General features: G+C 37.5%; 2 protein-coding genes across 10 annotated transcripts in view; one reads left to right on the forward strand and one right to left on the reverse strand.

Moving 5' to 3' along the window:
• CENPU (centromere protein U) overlaps nucleotides 1-3,744 on the forward strand; it is a 48,716-nt gene extending 44,972 nt beyond the window's left edge. For all 4 annotated transcript variants that reach the window (XM_046648670.1, XM_046648673.1, XM_046648671.1 and 1 more), the window contains 2 exons: nucleotides 1,041-1,197; nucleotides 3,382-3,744. In XM_046648670.1, coding sequence (XP_046504626.1) covers nucleotides 1,041-1,197; nucleotides 3,382-3,489 — 265 coding nt within the window. In that variant the 3' untranslated portion in view covers nucleotides 3,490-3,744. The remainder of the gene's footprint in view (nucleotides 1-1,040; nucleotides 1,198-3,381) is intronic.
• A 357-nt stretch (nucleotides 3,745-4,101) lies between these two features.
• The window catches only part of PRIMPOL (primase and DNA directed polymerase), a 40,521-nt gene continuing 23,854 nt past the window's right edge, over nucleotides 4,102-20,768 (reverse strand). For 4 of the 6 annotated variants that reach the window (XM_046648362.1, XM_046648366.1, XM_046648361.1 and 1 more), the window contains 7 exons: nucleotides 16,694-16,856; nucleotides 14,791-14,879; nucleotides 12,777-12,866; nucleotides 12,591-12,699; nucleotides 7,245-7,327; nucleotides 7,116-7,162; nucleotides 4,102-4,700 (listed from right to left, as the gene is read on the reverse strand). In XM_046648362.1, the coding sequence (XP_046504318.1) occupies nucleotides 4,449-4,700; nucleotides 7,116-7,162; nucleotides 7,245-7,327; nucleotides 12,591-12,699; nucleotides 12,777-12,866; nucleotides 14,791-14,879; nucleotides 16,694-16,856 (833 nt within the window). In that variant the 3' untranslated portion in view covers nucleotides 4,102-4,448. Of the gene's footprint in view, nucleotides 4,701-4,724; nucleotides 4,793-7,115; nucleotides 7,163-7,244; nucleotides 7,328-12,590; nucleotides 12,700-12,776; nucleotides 12,867-14,790; nucleotides 14,880-16,693; nucleotides 16,857-20,768 lie in introns of those variants that run through there. The other 2 variants (XM_046648364.1, XM_046648365.1) reach the window with 2 other exon arrangements.

Below are 20,768 nucleotides of genomic sequence, written 5' to 3' on the forward strand. Positions count from 1 at the left end.
ATGCTTAAAAAGCTTCCTGTGTGTGCTGGGCACTGTCCTAAATGCTTTATATATTAACTCGTTGGTCATCATAATCCTGTGAGGTAGGTTACTATGGCTACATAATAAGACTCAGACATGTCTTAAAGATGAGCCTCTTTTGTGCCTTTTCTAGATATAATTTTAGAAGTTGAGAAGTATATTTTGAAAAGGCATGGAAAAAAAAAATGTGGTATATCATTATTTTAACTTTACATGTGGAAAACCTACACATGGGGAGGTAATTGCCCACAGTCACCTCTGGGAAGTGGGGGCGAGGCTCTGATGCCTGCATTCCTGACCGCAACCCTGGCAAAGAGGAGGGAGTTTACAGAACGCTGCCTTTGTTCAGCGTACAAATCATGTTAGGGATGCTTGCTTTTTACGTCTTTATTTGTGAGAATAAAAAATTGGCACCTCTCCCCCTCCTTTTATTCACTGGCCCGTAAAATCCAAAGTGTCCCTTGTCATTTTATAGTTACAAAACGAAGCCACTGAGAGGAAGCAGTGTGCCCAAGGTCACACATCTTTCCTCCAGGCACTGTGGCAGTTTTCCACTCGTTTTACTGGATCTTGGAAATGGGCAAGATTTTGAGAAGAGGCAGGGGAAAAGGGGAGGCTTTTTGTCCCTGCTTTTGCTGTTCAACTGCAATGCCTGGGTATTCCTGCCAGAAGCTCTAAAATGTCAACGAAGCGTATGTTCTAATTCACTAGTTCCCAAGACCCTAACAATGACTTGATGAATTTTAGGATATGGAAGGCAGGCATGGTCCTCTGTGGGTTTCACTGCTAATTACTCATTGTATATTGTATTTCAGAGGTTTTTTTCTATATTTTAAATTGAAACGTAGACTCTTTCATACGTTTGTAATGTCATAGCCAAAGATATCTTAAGCCATCTACTCCACGTCCCCCATTGTTTCTTCTTTCACTCAGTGTACTTAGTCTCATACGCTGCAGGCTGTTACCGTTTATTATATGTCATTTATTTTGGGGAAAAATATTTTTTTGTTTATTTTCAGGTTAGAACCACAGCTGAAACAACTACAAATAAAATATGATGAACTTAAGGAGAGAAAATCTTCCCTGAGGAATGCAGAATATTTCTTATCTAATTTAAAACAGCTTCATCAAGATTATTCCAATATTCGACAGAAAGAACCGAATGTAAAGGAAACGGTAACTTTGGGTTTTACTTTTCTCACCGTCCTTCAGAAGATAGAGGGCGTTTGCATGCTAGAGGACCAGAAGCTTTGAGGAGAAAGAGAAAGAAATGTAGATGCAACATTAGTTTACCCAGAACAGCATCACATAAATTGGTGAAAATTTGTTATATCATCACTTCTTTAGCTACTTAAGGCTGGAGGAGTACAGAAAAATCCAGAAACATTGATTTTATTAAGGTATTTATGCTTCAGAGAACTGCATTTCATCAAGGGAAGGAAATCCTCTGTGTACAAATCTCAAGTGAGCAATGATGCTTTACTTATTAAAATTGTCATCAACATAAGACTGCTCAGACATGTTTTACAGAGACCAAGCTCTTTTATTCTTTGTTCAGCCCATGTTTGTAGTATCTTTTGTATCTTAAAAACAAGCCATTATCCCATATAAATAGTAGGTGTATTTTTTTTTTTATTTTTTAATTTTTGGTGAGGAAGATTGGCCCTGAGCGAACATCTGTGCCAATCTTCCTCTATTTTGTATGTGGGACGCCACCAGGACATGGGTTGATGAGTGGTGTATGGGTCCATGCCCAGGATTTGAACCTGAGAACCCCAAGCTGCCCAAGTGGAGTGTGCAAACTTAACCACTACATCATCGGGCTGGCCCATAGGTGTAATTTTAGAAGCTGAGAAACATAAAAAGGGCATATAGTAGGGAAAAGTGTAGTATGTTACTGTTTTAATAAATTTTGTAGTTGCTTCTGGATTTTTGCTGCAGACTTTGCTACTGTTATGATAACCAGCTCAGATTAATAGAAATGTTTAAGTTACAGAAAAAAACATAATTTGTATTCCCTAATATAATTTTATATAAAATGTATAATTATGATCACACTTGTATTTTTTACTTCTAAATTCAATTTTAAGGTTTTGACACTGATCTAAAAGTTAATTCTCCTGAGCCTAAGGTTTGTTCATATATTAGAGATCTGGAAATAGAATGTTTTTAATTACCTTTTTCTGTGACAGTACCCAACTAGTCTAAAGCTTATGTGGAGTTGGGGATTTGGTTACTAAACTTGGAGAAATTAGTGGTAGCACTGATTGAATGTGAACAGCCTAACTTGGGTGAAAACTTGCTATAGTGACTCTGCATTGTTTGGAACGCGCTGCTCTTACTAACATCCCGTCCTGCGCGTGCCCTCGGTGCCTTTTGTACTTCCATGGCAGCATCTATCCTTGATGCTTTATAGAGTGCAGATATTTGGGTATCAGTCTTACGTCTTTTCCCAAACTAAAAATCTAGCAGCAACTGTAAGTTCTTCCCCTCACCCGTCCCTGAGAGCATGTGCCCCTGGCAGCTGGAACACTGGGCTCTCCAATATCTTTTGAACTGAATTCCATAGTAATGTGGTAGCTTCTATCCCAAAAGAATTCCATTATTAGGTGGGTGGTAGTCGTAGTCTGACAGCTTTTCTGTTTAATTTTCATTTCTAAGAAAACAACCTTGGAAACATTAAACTATCATAAGTATGATAAAATTCTGTAAGGGGAATTCAGTCACTCACCCTTAGACACAGTTTGCAATACGAAGTTTGGCTTTGTTAATTTTTCAAAATCATGAGTAGGGTTTTGTTTTCTATTTTATGTTGGGTTTGTATCTAATTTTGTCTTTAATCATTAAGAACATTTGGATTGGCAACTTTTAAGACATTTAGTCAACTTCCCAATAAATAATTTTTCTAGATAGATTTTTTTTTTCTCATGAACTTTTATGGACCTGGTGTTCTCATTTTGTCAGTTTTTGCAGTGAAAGTGAATGTCTCACAGTTTTCTGTGTTTAAAATAGGCATGAGATCAAGCAGGCCCCACAGAGCTCTCGTGCACTTGCCCAAACCAAGTCTTGACCTGTCCCAAGAATGATTCTGTTTTAAATAATTCAGATGCCACAGTTCTTTAAACCAGCTGGTCTTCTGGGATGAGATCAGCTCAAGCTTTGCAGAGCAGTTCCCGTGCAACGTTATTTATCAAAGGAAATGGATAAAAACCAATTTTCTTAATAGTCCTAGTTGCCAAAATGAAGAGTAGTTTATGAAAAGCTCTATTAAAATTGGCATTTCGTCATAACATTGAGCTATGTAAAATAGATTATAAAAGTTTTTGATATTTGTTAACTTAAATTATTTTCCTTCAACAGTATGATTCATCCAGCCTTCCAGCCCTGTTATTCAAAGCAAGAACCCTTTTGGGAGCTGAAAACCACCTGCAAAATATCAACCGTCAATTAGAGAAGCTGCTTGACTAGGAATGAGGCCAGTCTACGAAAATGCACCTTCATAAAGATCGGCCTCATGCTACTATCTGTTGCCTTCTGAAACTATACTTTTATAAATATTCTTTTTGAAAAATTAAAAGGGAAGATATATGTTTTTACTTCATTTTTCCACCAAGAAGATTGGGAGGAAAACCCCAAACTTTATTACTGTTAATTTGAGTTGAGCATTTTTTTTTTTAATATCTGAGAATGTTGCCATAACAATAAAAAGTAAACTTGTCTAATGGTTCAGAGTGGTTGTATGGCCTTGTCACCATTTTAATATTTAATATTACTTTGCCATTCAAATTAAGTGAGTGAACAATGTTAAGTGGCATCAGTTTGATTGTATAGTAGTTTTAGAGGCCATAATTAAATTGTTAGTGTCTTGAATAATAAGTTTTAAAATATTGACACCTGGGGCCGGCCCCGTGGCTGAGTGGTTAAGTTTGTGCGCTCCACTTCAGCAGTCCAGGGTTTCACCGGTTCGGATCCTGGGTGCAGACATGGCACCACTCATCATCCCACATGCCACAACTAGAAGGACCCACAACTAAAAAAAAATATATATACACACACACACACACACACACACACACACAACTATGTACCAGGGGGCTTTGGGGAGAAAAAGGAAAAATAAAAAATAAATGTTGACACCTAATCAGCCCCAGACATATAAAAGAGTTCTAACCTATAAATAAACATGCAAAACTAAGTTGATGCAAACATAGACTAACTTTGGTTAACCAATAAGGAGATTTCTACTGAGTTTAAATACACGAAAGCCAATTTTCAGTAAAACTGGTTTACTTCAATAAACAAGAATTGGAAAGCAAAGTGATAAAATTTAGTTGATATAAATAAGTTTAATAAGTTACTATGTCTGTTATTAAATCTGTCTTCAGGCAAATTACAGGCTTGTTGTGCAAGTGTCCACAGTTAATTAGCTACTCTCCTAACACTTCTAGAATTAGTTCATCGGGAATTTCATCCGCTCCACTGTTAGAACTGAGCAGCCCATCCTCTGCAGCTTCTGCCAGCTCAGCATCTTCAGTAGCTTCCAAAAAATAAGCATCCTCAATGCCATCACCCCAGTCGGCATGAGAATCTACACCTTTTGACAAGGTGCTAGACGGTGGCTTACGAGGCGTCTCAGTCTCACTGTGGGTTGTCACTTCATCTGTTGTCAAAGCCTCTTCCTTTAGTTCCAAAGGGGAGGGTGAGGGAGAATGGGATAGAAAGAAAACACCGGGTATCAGCCAGAATATGTGATGATTTCACCACCGTCAATCTGCGTGGAATTAAGGTATTTAAGTATACGACCAGTTCTTTGACAGACATTAAAATGAATCTGCTGGGTGATATTGTCTCCAGTATAGTGACCATGAAAATGAGTTCATTAATTCAGTGCTGCTGCCATCGTAGCTCAGACGCTGCTGAAACTCCAAATTTGGAAATGCCTGCAGCTCCTGTGGTACATTCTTTTCAAAATATACAAGACCTACAACTAGAATATACAACTGTATACTGGGAGACTTTGGGGAGAAGGAAAAAAAGGAAGATTGGCAACAGATGTTAGCTCAGGTGCCAGTCTTAAAAAAATACAGATGGAGTTAGAGCAAGGGTAGACTGAATTTTTTAAAAAGTAGATCCAGCTGAAGGCACAGTGGGAAATATATCTGCTACATTAACAACAGACTTATTTCCCTATTTATTAAGTATGTAAAAAAATTAAGAACTTGGGTTGAAAAATTCTCATTCTCCAGCTGCACACCTAAACATTTGAGATGAAGGGTTTTAATGTCTGCAACTTACCTTTCAAGAGATTTGTTATAGACTGAATGTTTCTGTCCTGCCCCCCAGAAATTCCTCAGTTGAAATCCTAACCCCCAACGTGCTGGTATTAGGAGGTGAGGCCTTTGGGAGGTGAACAGGGCATGAGGGTGGAGCCCTCATGAATGGGATTAGTGCCTTTACACGAGAGACCCCCAAGAGCTCTCTCGTCCCTTCTGCCCTGTGAGGGCACAGCGAGAAGGAAGCTGGCTCTCACCAGACACCAAATCTGCCAGGACCTTGATCTCGGCCTTTCCAGACTCCAGAAGCGTGAAAAATAAATTTCTGTTGTTTCTAAGCCACCCTGTCTATGGTCTTCCGTTATAGCAGCCCAAAATTACTAAGCAAGAGTCATCAAAAATTACACAGATAGCAGTAGAGGGAGAAAACAAGGGGGGCCAGATGTTAACAAATGGCAAATCTAGGTGAAGGGCATACAGGAGACTTCCTTGTTCTTGTGCAACATTTCTGTTTTAAACGAACAAGGATGACATTCCTCCTCCTCTTAGAGGCAAAGTTTATTTTTAAAAATTTACTTTGTTATTGGTTATTTCAAAACACTTTTTAACCTAGTAGATTCCCAGAGAACTTGGCTATCAGCTATTTTATGTCCAGCTCCTACAGACCACAAATCAGATTTCTACCATTTCTATCTTGGATGTAAGAGCTTTTTCAGGAGAAATTTCATTTTCTTTTTTTTTTTTGGTGAGGAAGATTGACCCTGAGCTAACATCTGTTGCCACTCTTCCTCTTTTTGTATGTGGGATGCCACCACAGCATGGCATGATGAGCAGTGTGTAGGTCCACGACCAGGGTCTGACCAGGCGAACCGCAGGCTGCCGAAGCAGAGCGCATGAACCCAACCACTATGCCACTGGGCCAGCCCCTCAGAATTTTTTAAATCAAATTGAATAGGTACCAGACCATTATCTAGAATGTAAACTCAAGCACTTACTCAGCTTGCAGCAGGTAACTGACTAGAACACGATAAAGGAAAAGGCTGACAGATGTAGGGGAAGAAAACACTAAAAAGTCTAGGAAATAACACAAGAGTATTTAATAAAAAATTCTTATAAAACATTAATTTAAAGATCTCATAGAAAAGTAGAAAGAGGCCAGTTATAGGCAATTCATAAAGAAATACAAATAGAAATCTGAAAAATGTTCAACTTCATTAATTAAGAAATGTAAATTAAAACAACTGAAATACCAATTTTTGCCTACCAGGTTGATAAAGAATAAAAGGTAAAAATAAGCAATGTTGGCAAAAGCTGGGGTAATAAGTGTTCTCATACATTGTGAAGTCTCATTTCCTATCATTTTTATGGAGAGCAATTTGGTAATATATACTACTGAAAATATTTGTGATAATTTAGGGAAAAAAAGCCTGCAAAATACTGTGTATACTATGACTTTAGAAAAAAATATATATGTAAGCATACATAGACACAAATTCTGGAAAATATATGCCAAAACATTTACATTAGTTATCTCTGAGTGGTCAAATTATGAGTGAGGATGATTTTTACCCGTTCTGCTCGTAATGTCTTTAATTTTTTCCTACAATAAATGTGAATTATTTGGGTAAATAAAAGTTTTTAAAAGAAAAATGTTGGTTTGGCAATCTGGTAATATCTACCCAAACTAAAAATGCATATACCCTTTGACACAATTCTACTTCTAGAAATTGAAATCGGGACACGTTTGGACACTACCCATAGCTCATTTATAGTATTGTACCAAGAATAAGTAACGAGAAAGAAACTGAAAACTGGGCTTACATCTTTGATAAGAAACTGGAGACATACTTCAGCGGGTAATGGAAAACCTGAATCAGAAAGACAGTAAAATTATTTTATTATAGATACCTCATTTTCACTTTGTGGTAAGAGTAAAAACTAATAACTCACAGGCAGATTTGAAGTTTTCTGCTTTACATACAGGGTCATGACATTTTTGATACCAAACTTCATTTTTCAGGTCAACCAAAATCCTTTACATTAAAAAAAAGAAAGAAATTATTACTTAATACCAAGACTGGATAGAAAGCAAAATTCAGCTATAAGCTGTTTACAAGAGATACGCCTAAGAATTAAGGATGGAGAAGAGTTACAAAGTAAAAGGATGGAATAGATCTACCCCAACCGAAAGCAAGCCACGGCTGCCGAAATATCACACAAAATGGGCTTGAGGCCAAAAAGGACATATTGACAAAAGTTCCTCCGAGGAAGATACAACAATTCCCAATCTGTACCCACCACGATACTTCAAAATATGTGTGCAGATTGACAGAACTTCAAGGATAAACAAACCGTCTACCACAAATCAAGATTTTAAAGAACATTCTTTTGATAATTGATACAACAAATAACCACAAAAATTCAGTAAGGACGTAGAAAATTTGAATGACATAAAAAGCAATTAACAAAGCTGATATAATAGCCATATATGAATACTGCTTCAAATGGCGAGAAGCAGCCCTTTACACTCACATAGAAAACAATGATAAAAAGGGACTATGCTAGGTACAATGTGAATCTCATCAAATGTAACAGTATTTATTCACACAACACATTCTCTGACTAATAGCAAATTATTTAGAAACAAATAACAAGAAGATAGGTAATAGAAACCCATAGCTTGGAAATTAAAAACGTTTTAAAATAATCAATGTCTCAAGGAAAAATCATGATGAGAATTAGAAAATTGAATGGAATTGAAAATACATATTAAAATATGTGAAATAGAGCTAAAGTAATCTATAGAGGGAAATTTTGGAATCTTAAAAGCTTATCTACAAAAAGGAATGGCTAAAGCCAAGTGAGTTAAGTAACTAACTTGGAAAATGAACAATAGAATATAAAGGAAATAAAAGGCAGGAAGTAATAAAGAACAAAAATTAAAAAGAATTAACAAGGGCAAAATGTGAAAACTAACAAAATTCTTGCAAGATTGATCAAAAAATACAGATATATATGTTATTAGAAATTCAGTGCAGATATAACTACAAATACAGAATAGACTAAAAATAGAAGAAAATTATGAACTTTTGCCAGTAACATTGAAAGTTCTGGTAAAAAAGACAAATTACTAGATAAAAATATAACAAACTAAGTCAACTTAGAAAGTTACAGAATTCCTAAACAATCCCATAAGCAATAAAAATAAAATTTTAAAAATTTGAGTAAGTAGTTTAAAACCTTCCCATAATTCACAGAAAAGAAAACATAACATGGCTAACATTCCTGTGGCAGCGGGACACGTACCCAGGAGAGAAAAATGCAGGCGACTCAGTCTAATCGCCTCATAAACTTATTCCAGTAACAGATTTATGGATAAACACGCTGATGCTGCAGTCCTCAAATGTATACCAAAGCGCCCAGGAGACTCCAGGATATTCACCTCTTTCCAGAAAAGCACAGTGACACTTGACCTCTGTCAAGCACCACGCAAACTACCGGCTGGCAGTTCACGACTTCAATATCACATGGCCCTTCCTTCCTCTCAGTGCTGTCCTACCTTTGCAGAGCTGGGCTGTTTTTGCCGGCAGCTGTGATAAAAAGTACCATAAACACCGATGTGGGGGTGGCAGTACCATAAACACGATGGTGGGGGTGGCAGTGTCCAATTTGATTATTCCAAGGTTTAAGAGGTGAGGCAGTGCTCAAAAGGACACAGTCCACTAATACGTAACTGCATTTAAGAAGGGTCAAAAGGCACAAACTTCTGGTTTTAAAATAAGTAAGTCACAGGGGTGTAATGTACAGCGTGGTGACTATAGTTAATACTACTGTATTGCGTATTGGAAGGTTGCTAATAGGAAATCTTAAAAGTTCTCATCACAAGAAAAACAATTTTGCAACTATGTATGGTGAAGGATGTTAGCTAGATGTATTGTGATGAACATTTTGCAATATATACAAATATCAAATCATTATGTTGTACCCCTGAAACTAACATAATGTTATATGTCAATTATACCTCAATTAAAAAAGAATGAAATCGAGGCCGGCCAGTGGCGCAACGGTTAAGTGCGCACGTTCCACTTTGGTGGCCCCGGCCCGGTGTTCACTGGTTTGGATCCTGGGTGCAGACACGGCACCGCTTGGCAAGCCATGCTGTGGTAGGCATCCCACATACAAAGTAGAGGAAGATGGGCATGGATGTTAGCTCAGGGCCAGTCTTCCTCAGCAAAAAGAGGAGGAATGGCAGCAGATGTTAGCTCAGGGCTAATCTTCCTCAAAAAAAAAAGAAAAAGAAAAAAGAAAGACAACTCATTCTTAATATTTAGGGGCCGGCCCCATGGCTGAGTGGTTAAGTTCGTGTGCTCTGCTTCAGCAGCCCAGGGTTTCGCCAGTTCGAATCCTGGGCACAGACATGGCACCACTCATCAGGCCACGCTGAGGTGGCGTCCCACATGCCACAACTGGAGGGACCCACAACTAAAACTACACAACTACATACCAGGGGTCTTTGGGGAGAAAAAGGAAAAATAAAATTAAAAAAAAAAAAGAATGAAATAAAAATATTTTCTTTCAATTTATGAATATTTTTTCAAAGAGCTACTAAACTGTTAGAACATAAATACTTATTAAGTTGTTTGAAACTAATAAACAGAACATTAGGTATTTCTTTTGGCCTCATAACAAACTGAAAAAACTACTAAGATACTAAAGTCACCATGAACTGAGAAGGTTGGGAACCACTGGACCAATGGTATTTTCTAGGCGGAGAGTCCTTCCCTATAGAATGCTCTTTGCAGGATTTTTCGGATTTCTGCATATAGTAAATAAATCTAGAGTCTATTTATTTATGAGGCATGTTCCAGTGGAAATGTCACCATGCTGGCTAACCATATGAGTATAAAATGCAGCTGTTTCGTAAGCTCAGTGCTCCCTGCTCTGTGCGGTGAGTGCTCACACCTCCCTTGGCTTTCACCCTGAGTCAAGAGAGCTTCGAGTGCAGGGAGGACCTGGGCAGCCGCGCCAGGTGGCTCGGGCCTCACTCCGCTTCACCTGTGCCTTTTGATTCCTCCTATCTTTAAAACTATTAGTAAGGCTTGAGATTGGGTAAGATCTCTGATTCGTAAGAGTGCGGTCTGACAATCCAATCCTCAAATTCATTAGTAATCAGAGAAATTCAGATGAAAACTACAAAAAAAAAAAGCTAACAATACTAAAGGGTTGGTGAGAATATGGAGCAGTAGAAAATCTGAAAACACTGCTGGTGGGAGTATAAGTTAGCATGACCTTTTGGGAAAATAATTTATCATCTAGTAAAATTAAATACGTGCAGGTTTTACGACACAGCAATTCTACTTTTAGATATATACTTTGAGACACTCTTGCATATGTGCACTAGGCAACATGTACAAGAGTATCTGTAGCTTCGCTGTTCATAATGGTAAGCCAAATGTCCACAGTAGGACAACAGATAAACTGGCATACATATATTGATATAATGGCCTACTATACAATCATGAAAACAGAATAAGCAAGAGCCAAATGCTGCAATATGGACAGACCTCACAAACGCAATGCTGACCAAAAGCAAGTCAAAGGATGCAACTTACATCAGATTTAAAAACATACACAATGAAGCAATATATTATATGGGGATACAAATATATATGGAAAAAATCACAAAGAAAAGCAAGGGAAAGATTAACACAAAATCCAGGATAATAGCTATTATCTCTGAGGGCCAGAGAAAGGAAAAAATCGGTGTTGGGCCCACAAGGTGATCCCGAGGTTTAATGAAATTCTGTTTCTTAAGGCGGCTGGCAGATATGACAAGTGGTCACTCTAGAGTTAGCCTTTAAAATGTACACACACATTGTATACACTCTTTTATATGTACGATATATTTCACAGTTAAGAAAAATAGATTATGGACACATACTACAACCCGATAATTCTTCAGAAAGGAATAAACAGCAATGTGAGAATCACAAAAAGGTAAAAAATGATCATTGTACAATAATGATTTTTTTCGTAAACTTATATGCACAGAAAAGAAAAACTAGAAAGACACATCAAAATCATAACCATAGTCATAGTTATTACTGGTTCTGGGCCATCTTTGCCTTTGTGTGTTTCTATGTTGTAGCTTTGCGTACCGAGACTTTAGTTTTTGAAGTTTTTTTAACTGAATTAATCTACATAGATAAGTCTAGCACTGAATCATGATACCCTAAATGTTTTCCAGCTTTCTGGCAAAAGCTTCATGATCACCTTCTCATGTCTGGCACATGTGCTGTCTATGCTTGATATACAGAAGTCTCAGCTTTGACATTAAATATAAAACAGCAAAATTTCTCATATTGTAACTGATAACAGCTGAGTTTTATTTTATCCCTATTCTAACCACATCCTTACATTATTTAAAATTCTATTTATGGTTTTACTTCATCTTTTACTTCTTCCCCTTTTGCCAGGGGCATTTTAAAGAAAACCCCTAAAACAGGGCCTGGCATATACAGTAAACAGTCAATACTGGTGGGTCCCTCCTATACCATTCTTTGTCTTCAACATGTTAACATAATCTTAACTCCAACTCTTAACACTAACTGTTAACTTGCCCAAATCTGCTCAAATTCAATTTTAGACTGCATAAGGCGTCAAGGGCTAATGGCAACAGATGAAGGAGAGATATACCTTCCACTATCATTGTTCATCCACCTGTCTGCTGCCTCTCATTTCTTTTTTTTTTTTTTTCAGGAAGATCAGCCCTGAGCTAACATCTGCTGCCAATCCTCCTCTTTTTGCAGAGGAAGACTGGTCCTGAGCTAACATCCGTGCCCATCTTCCTCCACTTTATATGTGGGACGCCTGCCACAGCATGGCTTGCCAAGCGGTGCCATGTCCACACCCGGGATCTGAACTGGCTAACCCCGGGCCGCCAAAGCGGAATGTGTGCACTTAACCACTGCACCACCGGGCCGGCCCCTGCCTCTCATTTCTTTCTAGCCCTACTCAATTCTACCTTAGCCTTCTCAAGATTATATTATCTGAGGGATTATTTTACCAAATAAAGTACAGATACAGATAATATGTGCTAGAAGCAAGGTAATAATTAAGATGCTCAAGTTAAATACTATAAAACACAAACCAAATATAATATAAATTGAATTACAACTAAATCTACTATAAAACTAAAATCACTTTTATATTCTCAACTTTATTTAAAAATTATAAATGTTTAAAATATAATATTGGTTAAATACCTAGAACTCATTATTAAACAATATTACTTACATGATATTATTACTCTTGTGAGCTCTTCCAATGTTTTCACACCAGCGATATTTACAAATATCATACACCAATAATTCTTCTAGGAAAAAGTAGTTCCAACGCCGAATTCCTAAAATGCAAATAATATGTCTAAAGGTATTATTACTCTATCTTACAACACTTAATAAAGAATAAGATTATCTTTACCTCCTTTAATTCCATTTTTATTCACCAAAGAAAGAACAAATTGATCAATTTCAGGGTAGGGTGAACACTGAAAACCTTCAATGGCTTCTACTGCAACAGAGAGAAAAACTAATTATAAACTATAATGGCTAAAAGTTCAGGGGTTAAATTTTGATTAAGCTGTTAACACAATTTGCAATCCCCCAGATTTTTTTTCCTTTTTGGCAATTTGCCTTTCATCTAGTCACGGATTCTTCTTTTTTTAAATTGAGATATAATTGACATACATTAGTTTCAGGTGTACAACATGACTTGATTTTGTATATATTGTGGAATGATCACCACAATAAGTCTAGTAATCACAGATTCTTGTTACCCTACAAGGAAGTAGTGAAATTCAAACCTCTCAATTAAGTCAAATGTTAACTGATTTTCTTAAAAGCATTTCTAATCATTTCAACGGTTTTCTTCATTCTGACAAAGAGAGAAGCAGCCCCTGACATCTAGGAGCTGGCTTAGTACTGTCAGCGAGGCTTTGCTGTTGCTAGAAGCTGGCCGGGCACTCACAGCTCAGCCCTGGTGTTCTCCTGTCAATCGTAAACTATTTCACAGGACTTCAGCAGCAGAGAAGACCACTCTGTGGCCATGATGATTCCAGACAAAAGAAAGACCACTCGGTAACCATGTGTGAACACAAACAAAACATGAACACTTCCCAAACCACAAAAATGACCAAACATCCCCCATCCTACTACAAGTAACTGTTGCTTCTTTACCAACTATGGCTTTCGTCTTCTCCCTGTGGTCCGCCTTCCTTCTAGATGAGATTTATCAAGATACTCAATCACAGAATCGTCCCTGACAGCACACAATTCACAACAAAGCCACACTTCCTTGGACACTCCTCGAAAGCACCTAACCTAAGCCTGACTCCTGTAAGCTCTTTCTGACAGCCTTTTACTGTGATGACCCACGGTGTCCTGCAGTGTGCGTCCTCCAACACTGCAAGCAGTAATAAACGCAGCGTGCTCACTACAGGTGTGTTCTCCAGTGATCTTTAGCTGTAGGGCACTGACAATTCAGTTATATTTTGTATCTAAGAATCTACTGAAATAATTTAGGATAATTTATTCAAAATCTCATCTAATTTTTAAAGACAGAATAATCTAGTTCTTAAAGCCTGTATTTCACTTATAAAAGGAATACACATAATTGGAGAAATTTTGGAAAATATATTAAAGCAGAAATGAGAGAAATAAACTCCAAATCAATGTCTAGAAAAAACTGCTAAACATCTAGAAGAAATAAACTTAAGAAAATGTTATCCATATTTTTTAATAAAACTTGTGATCACACCTCATTTATAATTTGAGTCTACTTTTTCTCCTAACATCATGAATGAACATTTTCCATATTATACAGCCTTTATAAACAAATTAAACGGCTACAGAGTATTCTGATATAATTGATATAACCAATCGTATTTTATTGTACATTTAAATTGTTTTCAGTTTTTCACTATTATAGATAATGATAGCCCAAAATATGTGCATAAAAATGTTTACTGGAGAATTTATGGAAATCTTAGAAAAAACCTGCATTTTCCTTGGCATAGAAATGAAGGACATAGGATTTCATGAAAAACTATGCAGCCATTAAAAGAATAAGGAAGCTCTGCATATATTGGAAAAACAGAAAAAGCTCTGCCAGTCTACATACGGAACTATTAACACTGGTTACTCATCTTTGATTGTGGACAAAGGGGCGAAGAAAACTTCTAGTTTTTTAATTTTAATATGTGTTTATTTTATATAAACAATCTACATTATTTTCATATTTTTTTCAAAAACACCATAAAATGAAAATTTGTGAATCAGCTTTAAAAAATATCTTTTTTTACACTTTTTCCATTTTGGATAGAAACCTACTTGTTTTAAAGGTTCAGTAGATATGAATACTTAAGATTTAAGATTTTTAAGGCAAAATAGATTTTATATCCTTAAATGTTCATAGGAAATTGTTTTCTTAAAATTACCTGAAGTGCTGGTACCGTTAAAATACTCAACTCGTTTTTGTTCATTCTGAGATATGTCACATGTAAGAATTCGTAAAGTATCTGAGAATCTGAAAAAGAAAATATGCACAACAAAGCAACATTATATTAGAATTAAAGAGACATGCCTACACAAAGACTGAATTTCAAATAGATCCATATGAAAATCCTTTGTTCAACAGCTAATTTTCTAGGACATCTATGCCACATTTGCCTACAAAAGCACCAACCCTATATAAAAAAAGAGCAGTTTGGTGAACATTTAAAATCCCTTTCCTCAACTACAAAGTGAATCAGAGGACTCTAGGACCGCTGCAGCTGTAGAATAAAGTATAATTCTATTCCCCAAACGTACAGAGCTTTTGAAATTTTTGTTACAATGATTTTAAAAGTGTGAATAATAGGAAGAAAAAAGAAGAAAAGATGGATGAAAGCAAAGGGGAAAATGGATTCAAATTAATTGAAAGAAAAGATAACATTCATAAGCATAAAGAATTTAGCCTTTACTTCAGGAAGAAAAATACCTGGTATTTACTTGGATACACAAAGGACAATTACAGTAACCCTATTCAGTAGAACTCACCACTTCCGTGAGATTATTATGGAAACTACAAAAGAAGTGGGATTTGGTAATCGGGAGATTACCTGGACTTCGGGCCGTATTACAGGCCAACTGGGTTGCTTTTCCCACACACGATAGAACGTGATCCTGTTCTGGTGCCAACAACAGCGGGCACCAACAGTCATACGATTTCTCCACTACTACACACGACCTCTAGAATCCCAGCAGCCACCACGAACATTAACTGCTTAGCTAACTAACTGGTGTTTACAAAACAAATGCCACGTGCCAGGCACAGTTGTCAATGTACCCGTACAGTTTTAACTTACTTAACCCTCACAACAACTCCCTCAGATAGATGTTAATATTATTTCCATTTTAAAGGTAAGGAAACTAAGACTTTGATGTTACTTCTGAGATACGCTATGAAAGAAATCAAAAAGCCCAGAAATACAGGAGGAAAAACAACCCATCTTCCCACCCTCCTGGGTCACCGCTGTCCAGTGGGCGTCTGAACACAACTTTCCCTATAGCGATGCATTTTAAATATTTTTATTAAAATTCATTCCTATGAAATTTCTCTTTAAAATTATATCTAGGGAAGACAAAGGGAGAAGAATTAGAGCAAGTTAATTTAGCGAGGCCATTTAGTATGATCCTTAACTGCAGGTTTTAGACTAACAAAAATTGCCAGCCCAGAATGAAGGGAAATATTTCTCTTGAAGGATGCCTTTCACACTTCGTAAAAATGACTGAAACAAGAAAATCTAAATGTTCAAAAACAGAACTGACAAAAAATTAGAGTATATCAATATAATGGAAAGCTATATAGGCATTAAAAGTTTTATTTACAATTAACTGTTGGCAAGTTATTAACTTGGCAAATATTCATGATATAATACTGAATGGATTAAACAAGTGACATAACCATATAAATAATGATCTTAAATATTTTTTGAATGAAGGTCCTATGTAAATTATATGTACATAAGTACATACATAAAAAGAAAATGAGATGTTTCCAAAAGCAATATAAGTAGTTTTATTCTTTATAGAATTGATAATCATTTTAGGAAAACTAGAAAATATATAAAAATGTAACTGTAAAAGGATATAGAAAGAAAACTAAGTGGTTAAAAAAAACTTTCACTATCATTTTTCAGTTAATAGACAAAAGAGAACAGTTAATCTGGAATTTTAAGAACTTTCTTTTTCTTAAGGTAGAACGAATTTACACAATTCACATTTTAATACTATACAATGCCATTCACTGCTTCATAAACATTCATGAATAGACAACGGTTTAATTCTGGTAGTATATACCTGACATTGCTGACCAAAGAAGAGAGGAAATACTGATATTCTTCAGAAATATTGGTTGACCATGCAGGAGAAAATCTGTTCTCTTCAGCGACCTCCAAAGCCACGTGCTTTCCTATTTTGGAAGATTTATATAGACGAAAGTTTCTATTTCTTGTATAAACTCCTATATCAAAAATTAATAAAACAATATGAATGCATGTTTTAGAGATTTATTTTATTTTATTTTAATTATTTTTTTTTTTTTGGTGAGGAAGATTAGCCCTGAGTTAACATCTATTGCCAATCTTCCTCTTTTTTTCCTTGAGGAAGATTAGCCCTGAGCTAACATCTGTGCCAATCTTCCTCTATTTTGTATGTGTGTTGGGACCTCAGCATGGCTGACAAGTGGTATAGTTCTGCACCCGGGATTCAAACCCACAAACCCGGGCCACCAAAGCAGAGTGCACAAACCTAACCACTATACCACTGGGCCGGCCCCAGTGATTTATTTTTATAGTCGGCAAATACTAAATCAATTTGTATAGCAGTATTAGAAGAACCAATTTGTTCTGGTTCACAATGGCAATGTAGGAAGATCCTGAACTGGCCACCTTCCAGGGAAACACTGAATCTGTAATTATATACAGAACAATTTCCTCTGAAAAAAACCCTGAAAACTGGTGGAGCGACCCATTCACATCAGGGAAACCACATCAAAGCAGGTAGAAAAGGCTGAGATAATCTTGCCATAAACCTCACCCTCAGCACAGCAACCCACAATCAGGAGGGAACTCAGAAGCTGAGCTTCTTTCTGAGGAGCAAAGAGCTCGCACTCCATCTCAGGCACCAACTTTTAAGAGTGGCGTCTGAGAGACAAACCCCCAAAACACCTGGCTTTGAAGACCAACTGAGTTTGCCCACACTCACCCACCCCAGGGCCCTTTGAAAAGCACCCAGACTTTATGTGAAAGAGTCTCACTTGCTAATGTTAAAGCGGTAGTTTGAGGGGCCAGGGCTCCTGTTAGGATACGCTCCAGGGACAGAGGCAGGTAGGCACTGTCTTCCTGCTTTCCCTCGGCCTTGTTAAAGCCGGCAGGTGCCATCTTTGATTTTTCTTTTCTGGCAGTTGCCATCTTTATGCTCCAGTCAGCAGGCCCCATCTTCCACACTCTCCTTCTGAGTTGCTAAATGGGCGGGTGCTATCTTTTTAAATTCTTTTCCCTTTTTTCAGTGGCTGCGATCTCTGCACTCCCCTCTGCCTCACTCCAGCCAGTGGGCACCATCTTCGTACTCTCCCTCTGCCGCCCTCCAGAGCACCAGTATCTCCCGGAGGGCAGCTTCTACAGGTCTTGTGCCCCAGTTTTCACACGTGGTAACCTGGTTTTTGTGGCTACCACCCAGGGATACCCCTTGATCACCTGGCTCTGGAGGCCAGGGGGCTTGAGTTCCTGGGTCCAACAGGACTGTAACAATCAGAGAGACAGCTCTTGGCAGGCCACCCCCCCCCCCCCCCCCCCCCCCCCCCACACACACAGGGCATTGCACAGACAGCCTATCTGTGAAAGGGGCCCAATTGTTTGTCCTGGAGCTTTGGCCTTAGGGGCAGGCTTCAGGTTTTGCACACATCTAGATGGTATGGAGCTGATCTCACGGAACATAGGGCAAGGGGCACTCTCTTTGCACTGTCCCTATACCTCAGTACAGCTCACTGGTTTTTCCCAGAAAGGAGCATACATACCCCAGTTTTTGCAACTGCTGCCCAGGGGATACCTCCAGATTGCCTGGCTCTGGTGGCCAGCAAGTCTTACCCTTGCAGCTCCCAGATCGTTTACATTTGCCTTCTTTAAAAGCCACTGCCTGAGGGTTTGGTTCTAATTAGCCTGAGTCTAGGCGCTAACTGAGGTCTTCTCCTTTGGGACAATGACTGGTGTGGGCACACCCTGAACTACTGGCAGCTATTAAAAATAAAACAGGCTGCTTGGACCATCACAAAAGTTTGAGAGACAACAAACAGCTAGGGCAGGGTTGAACAATAAAGCTCATCTCCTACACAAGCCCAGCCCTTCCAGACTTGGAGAGGTGACTGTTTCATCTAAGACATAGAAACAACACAGAGAGTCAAACAAAATGAAGAAACAAAGGAATACGTTCCAAACAAAGAACAAAATAAAACCTCAGAAAAAACCTCAATGAAAAAGAGATAAGTAATTTACCTGATAAAGAGCTCAAAATAATGGTTATAAAGATGTTCACTGAAACACAGTGAGAACTTCAATAAAGAGGTAGGAAATATAAGACACTACCAAACAGAAGTCACAGAGCTGTGGAATACAATAACTAAACTGAAAAATACACCAGAGGGGTTCAGCAGCAGAACAGATGAAGCAGAAGAGAGGATCTGTGAATCTGAAGACAGGGTGGAGGAACTTACCCAAACAGAGAGCAAAAACAGAAAAGAACCCAAAAAAGTGAAGATACCTTAAGGGGCTTCTGGGACAGCATCAAGCAGACGAACATTTGCATTATAGGAGTTCCAGAAGAAGAAGAGAGAAAGGGGCAGAAAACTTATTTGAAAAAATAATGGCTGAAAACTTCCCTAACTTGGGGACGGAAATAAACATACAGATCCAGGAAGCCCAGAGACTTCCCAACAAAATGAACCCAAAGAGACCCACATCAAGACACATTATAAATGTCAAAAGCTAAAGGCAAAGAGAGAATCTTAAAAGCAGCAAGAGAAAAACAACTGGTTACATACAAGGGAACCCCCTATAAGACAATCAGATTTTTCAGCAGAAACGTTGCAGGCTAGAAGGGAGTGACACAATATATTCAAAGTGCTGAAAGAAAAAACTTCCAACCAAGAATAGTCTACCAGCAAAGTTATCAATCATGACTGAAGGATGGATGAAGAGAATTTTCCAGAGAAGCAAAAGCTAAAGGAGTTCACCACCACTAAACTGACCCTACGAGAAATGTTAAAGGGACTTATTAAAGCTGGAAAAATAGAGTACTAATGAGTAGCAAGAAAACATACGAAAGTATAAATTTCACTAGTAAAGGTAAATATATAGTAAAGATAGTGGATTGATAACTTATAAAGCTAATATGAAAGTTAAAAGATAAAAGTAGTAAAAATAACTACTTAGTTAAGGGATACACAAGATAAAAAGATACAAAATGTGACATCAAGAATATGAAATGTGGGGAGAAGGAGTAAAAATGTAGACCATGCAAACTTAAGTTGTTATCAACTTAAAATAGACTGTTATAAATATAAATTGTTATCTGTAAGCCTCACGGTAACCAAAAGCAAAAATCTACAATAGACAGACAAAAGACAATGAGAAAGGAATCTAAGCATAACACTAAAGAAAGTCATCAAAGAAGGAGAAAGGAACAGAGGAACTACAAAACAGCCAGAAAACAATTAACAAAATGGCAATAAGTACATCCCTACCAATAATCACTTTAAATGTAAATGGACTAAATGCTCCAATCTAATGACACAGAATGGCTGAATGGATTTAAAACACAAGACCCATCTAAATGCTGCCTACAAGAAACTCACTTCAGACATAAGGGCACACAGACTGAAAGTAAAGGGATAGAAAAGATATTCCATGCAAACGGAAACCAAAAGAAAGGTGGGGTCGCTATACTTACAGCAGAGAAAATAGACTTTAAAACAGAGACTGTAATACGAGACAAAGAATGGCACTGCATAATGATAAAGGGGTCAATGCAACAAGAGGATATAACATTTGTACACGTTTATGTACCCAACATAGGAGCACCTAAGTATATAAAGCAAATATTAACAGACCCAAAGGAAGAAACAGACATCAACATAATAATAGTAGGAGAGTTTAATACCCTGCTTACACCAACGGATAAATCATCCAGACAGAAAATCAGTACGGATTTTTTTTCTAGAAAGTTAAAAATACATGAGAAAGGTGCTTCTCTTAGAGAAGGCACTTTTGCTATCATCCTGCCTCTAGAGTTATTTAGAGAGAATATCGAATTATCATTGATGAGAAGAAAAATAGTCCAAAGATCACTTACTAGTAGAAAATCATGGCTGTCAGAGAAA

This window comes from Equus quagga, chromosome 22 (assembly GCF_021613505.1).
Source record: "Equus quagga isolate Etosha38 chromosome 22, UCLA_HA_Equagga_1.0, whole genome shotgun sequence".
Taxonomy (NCBI): Eukaryota; Metazoa; Chordata; class Mammalia; order Perissodactyla; family Equidae; genus Equus; species Equus quagga.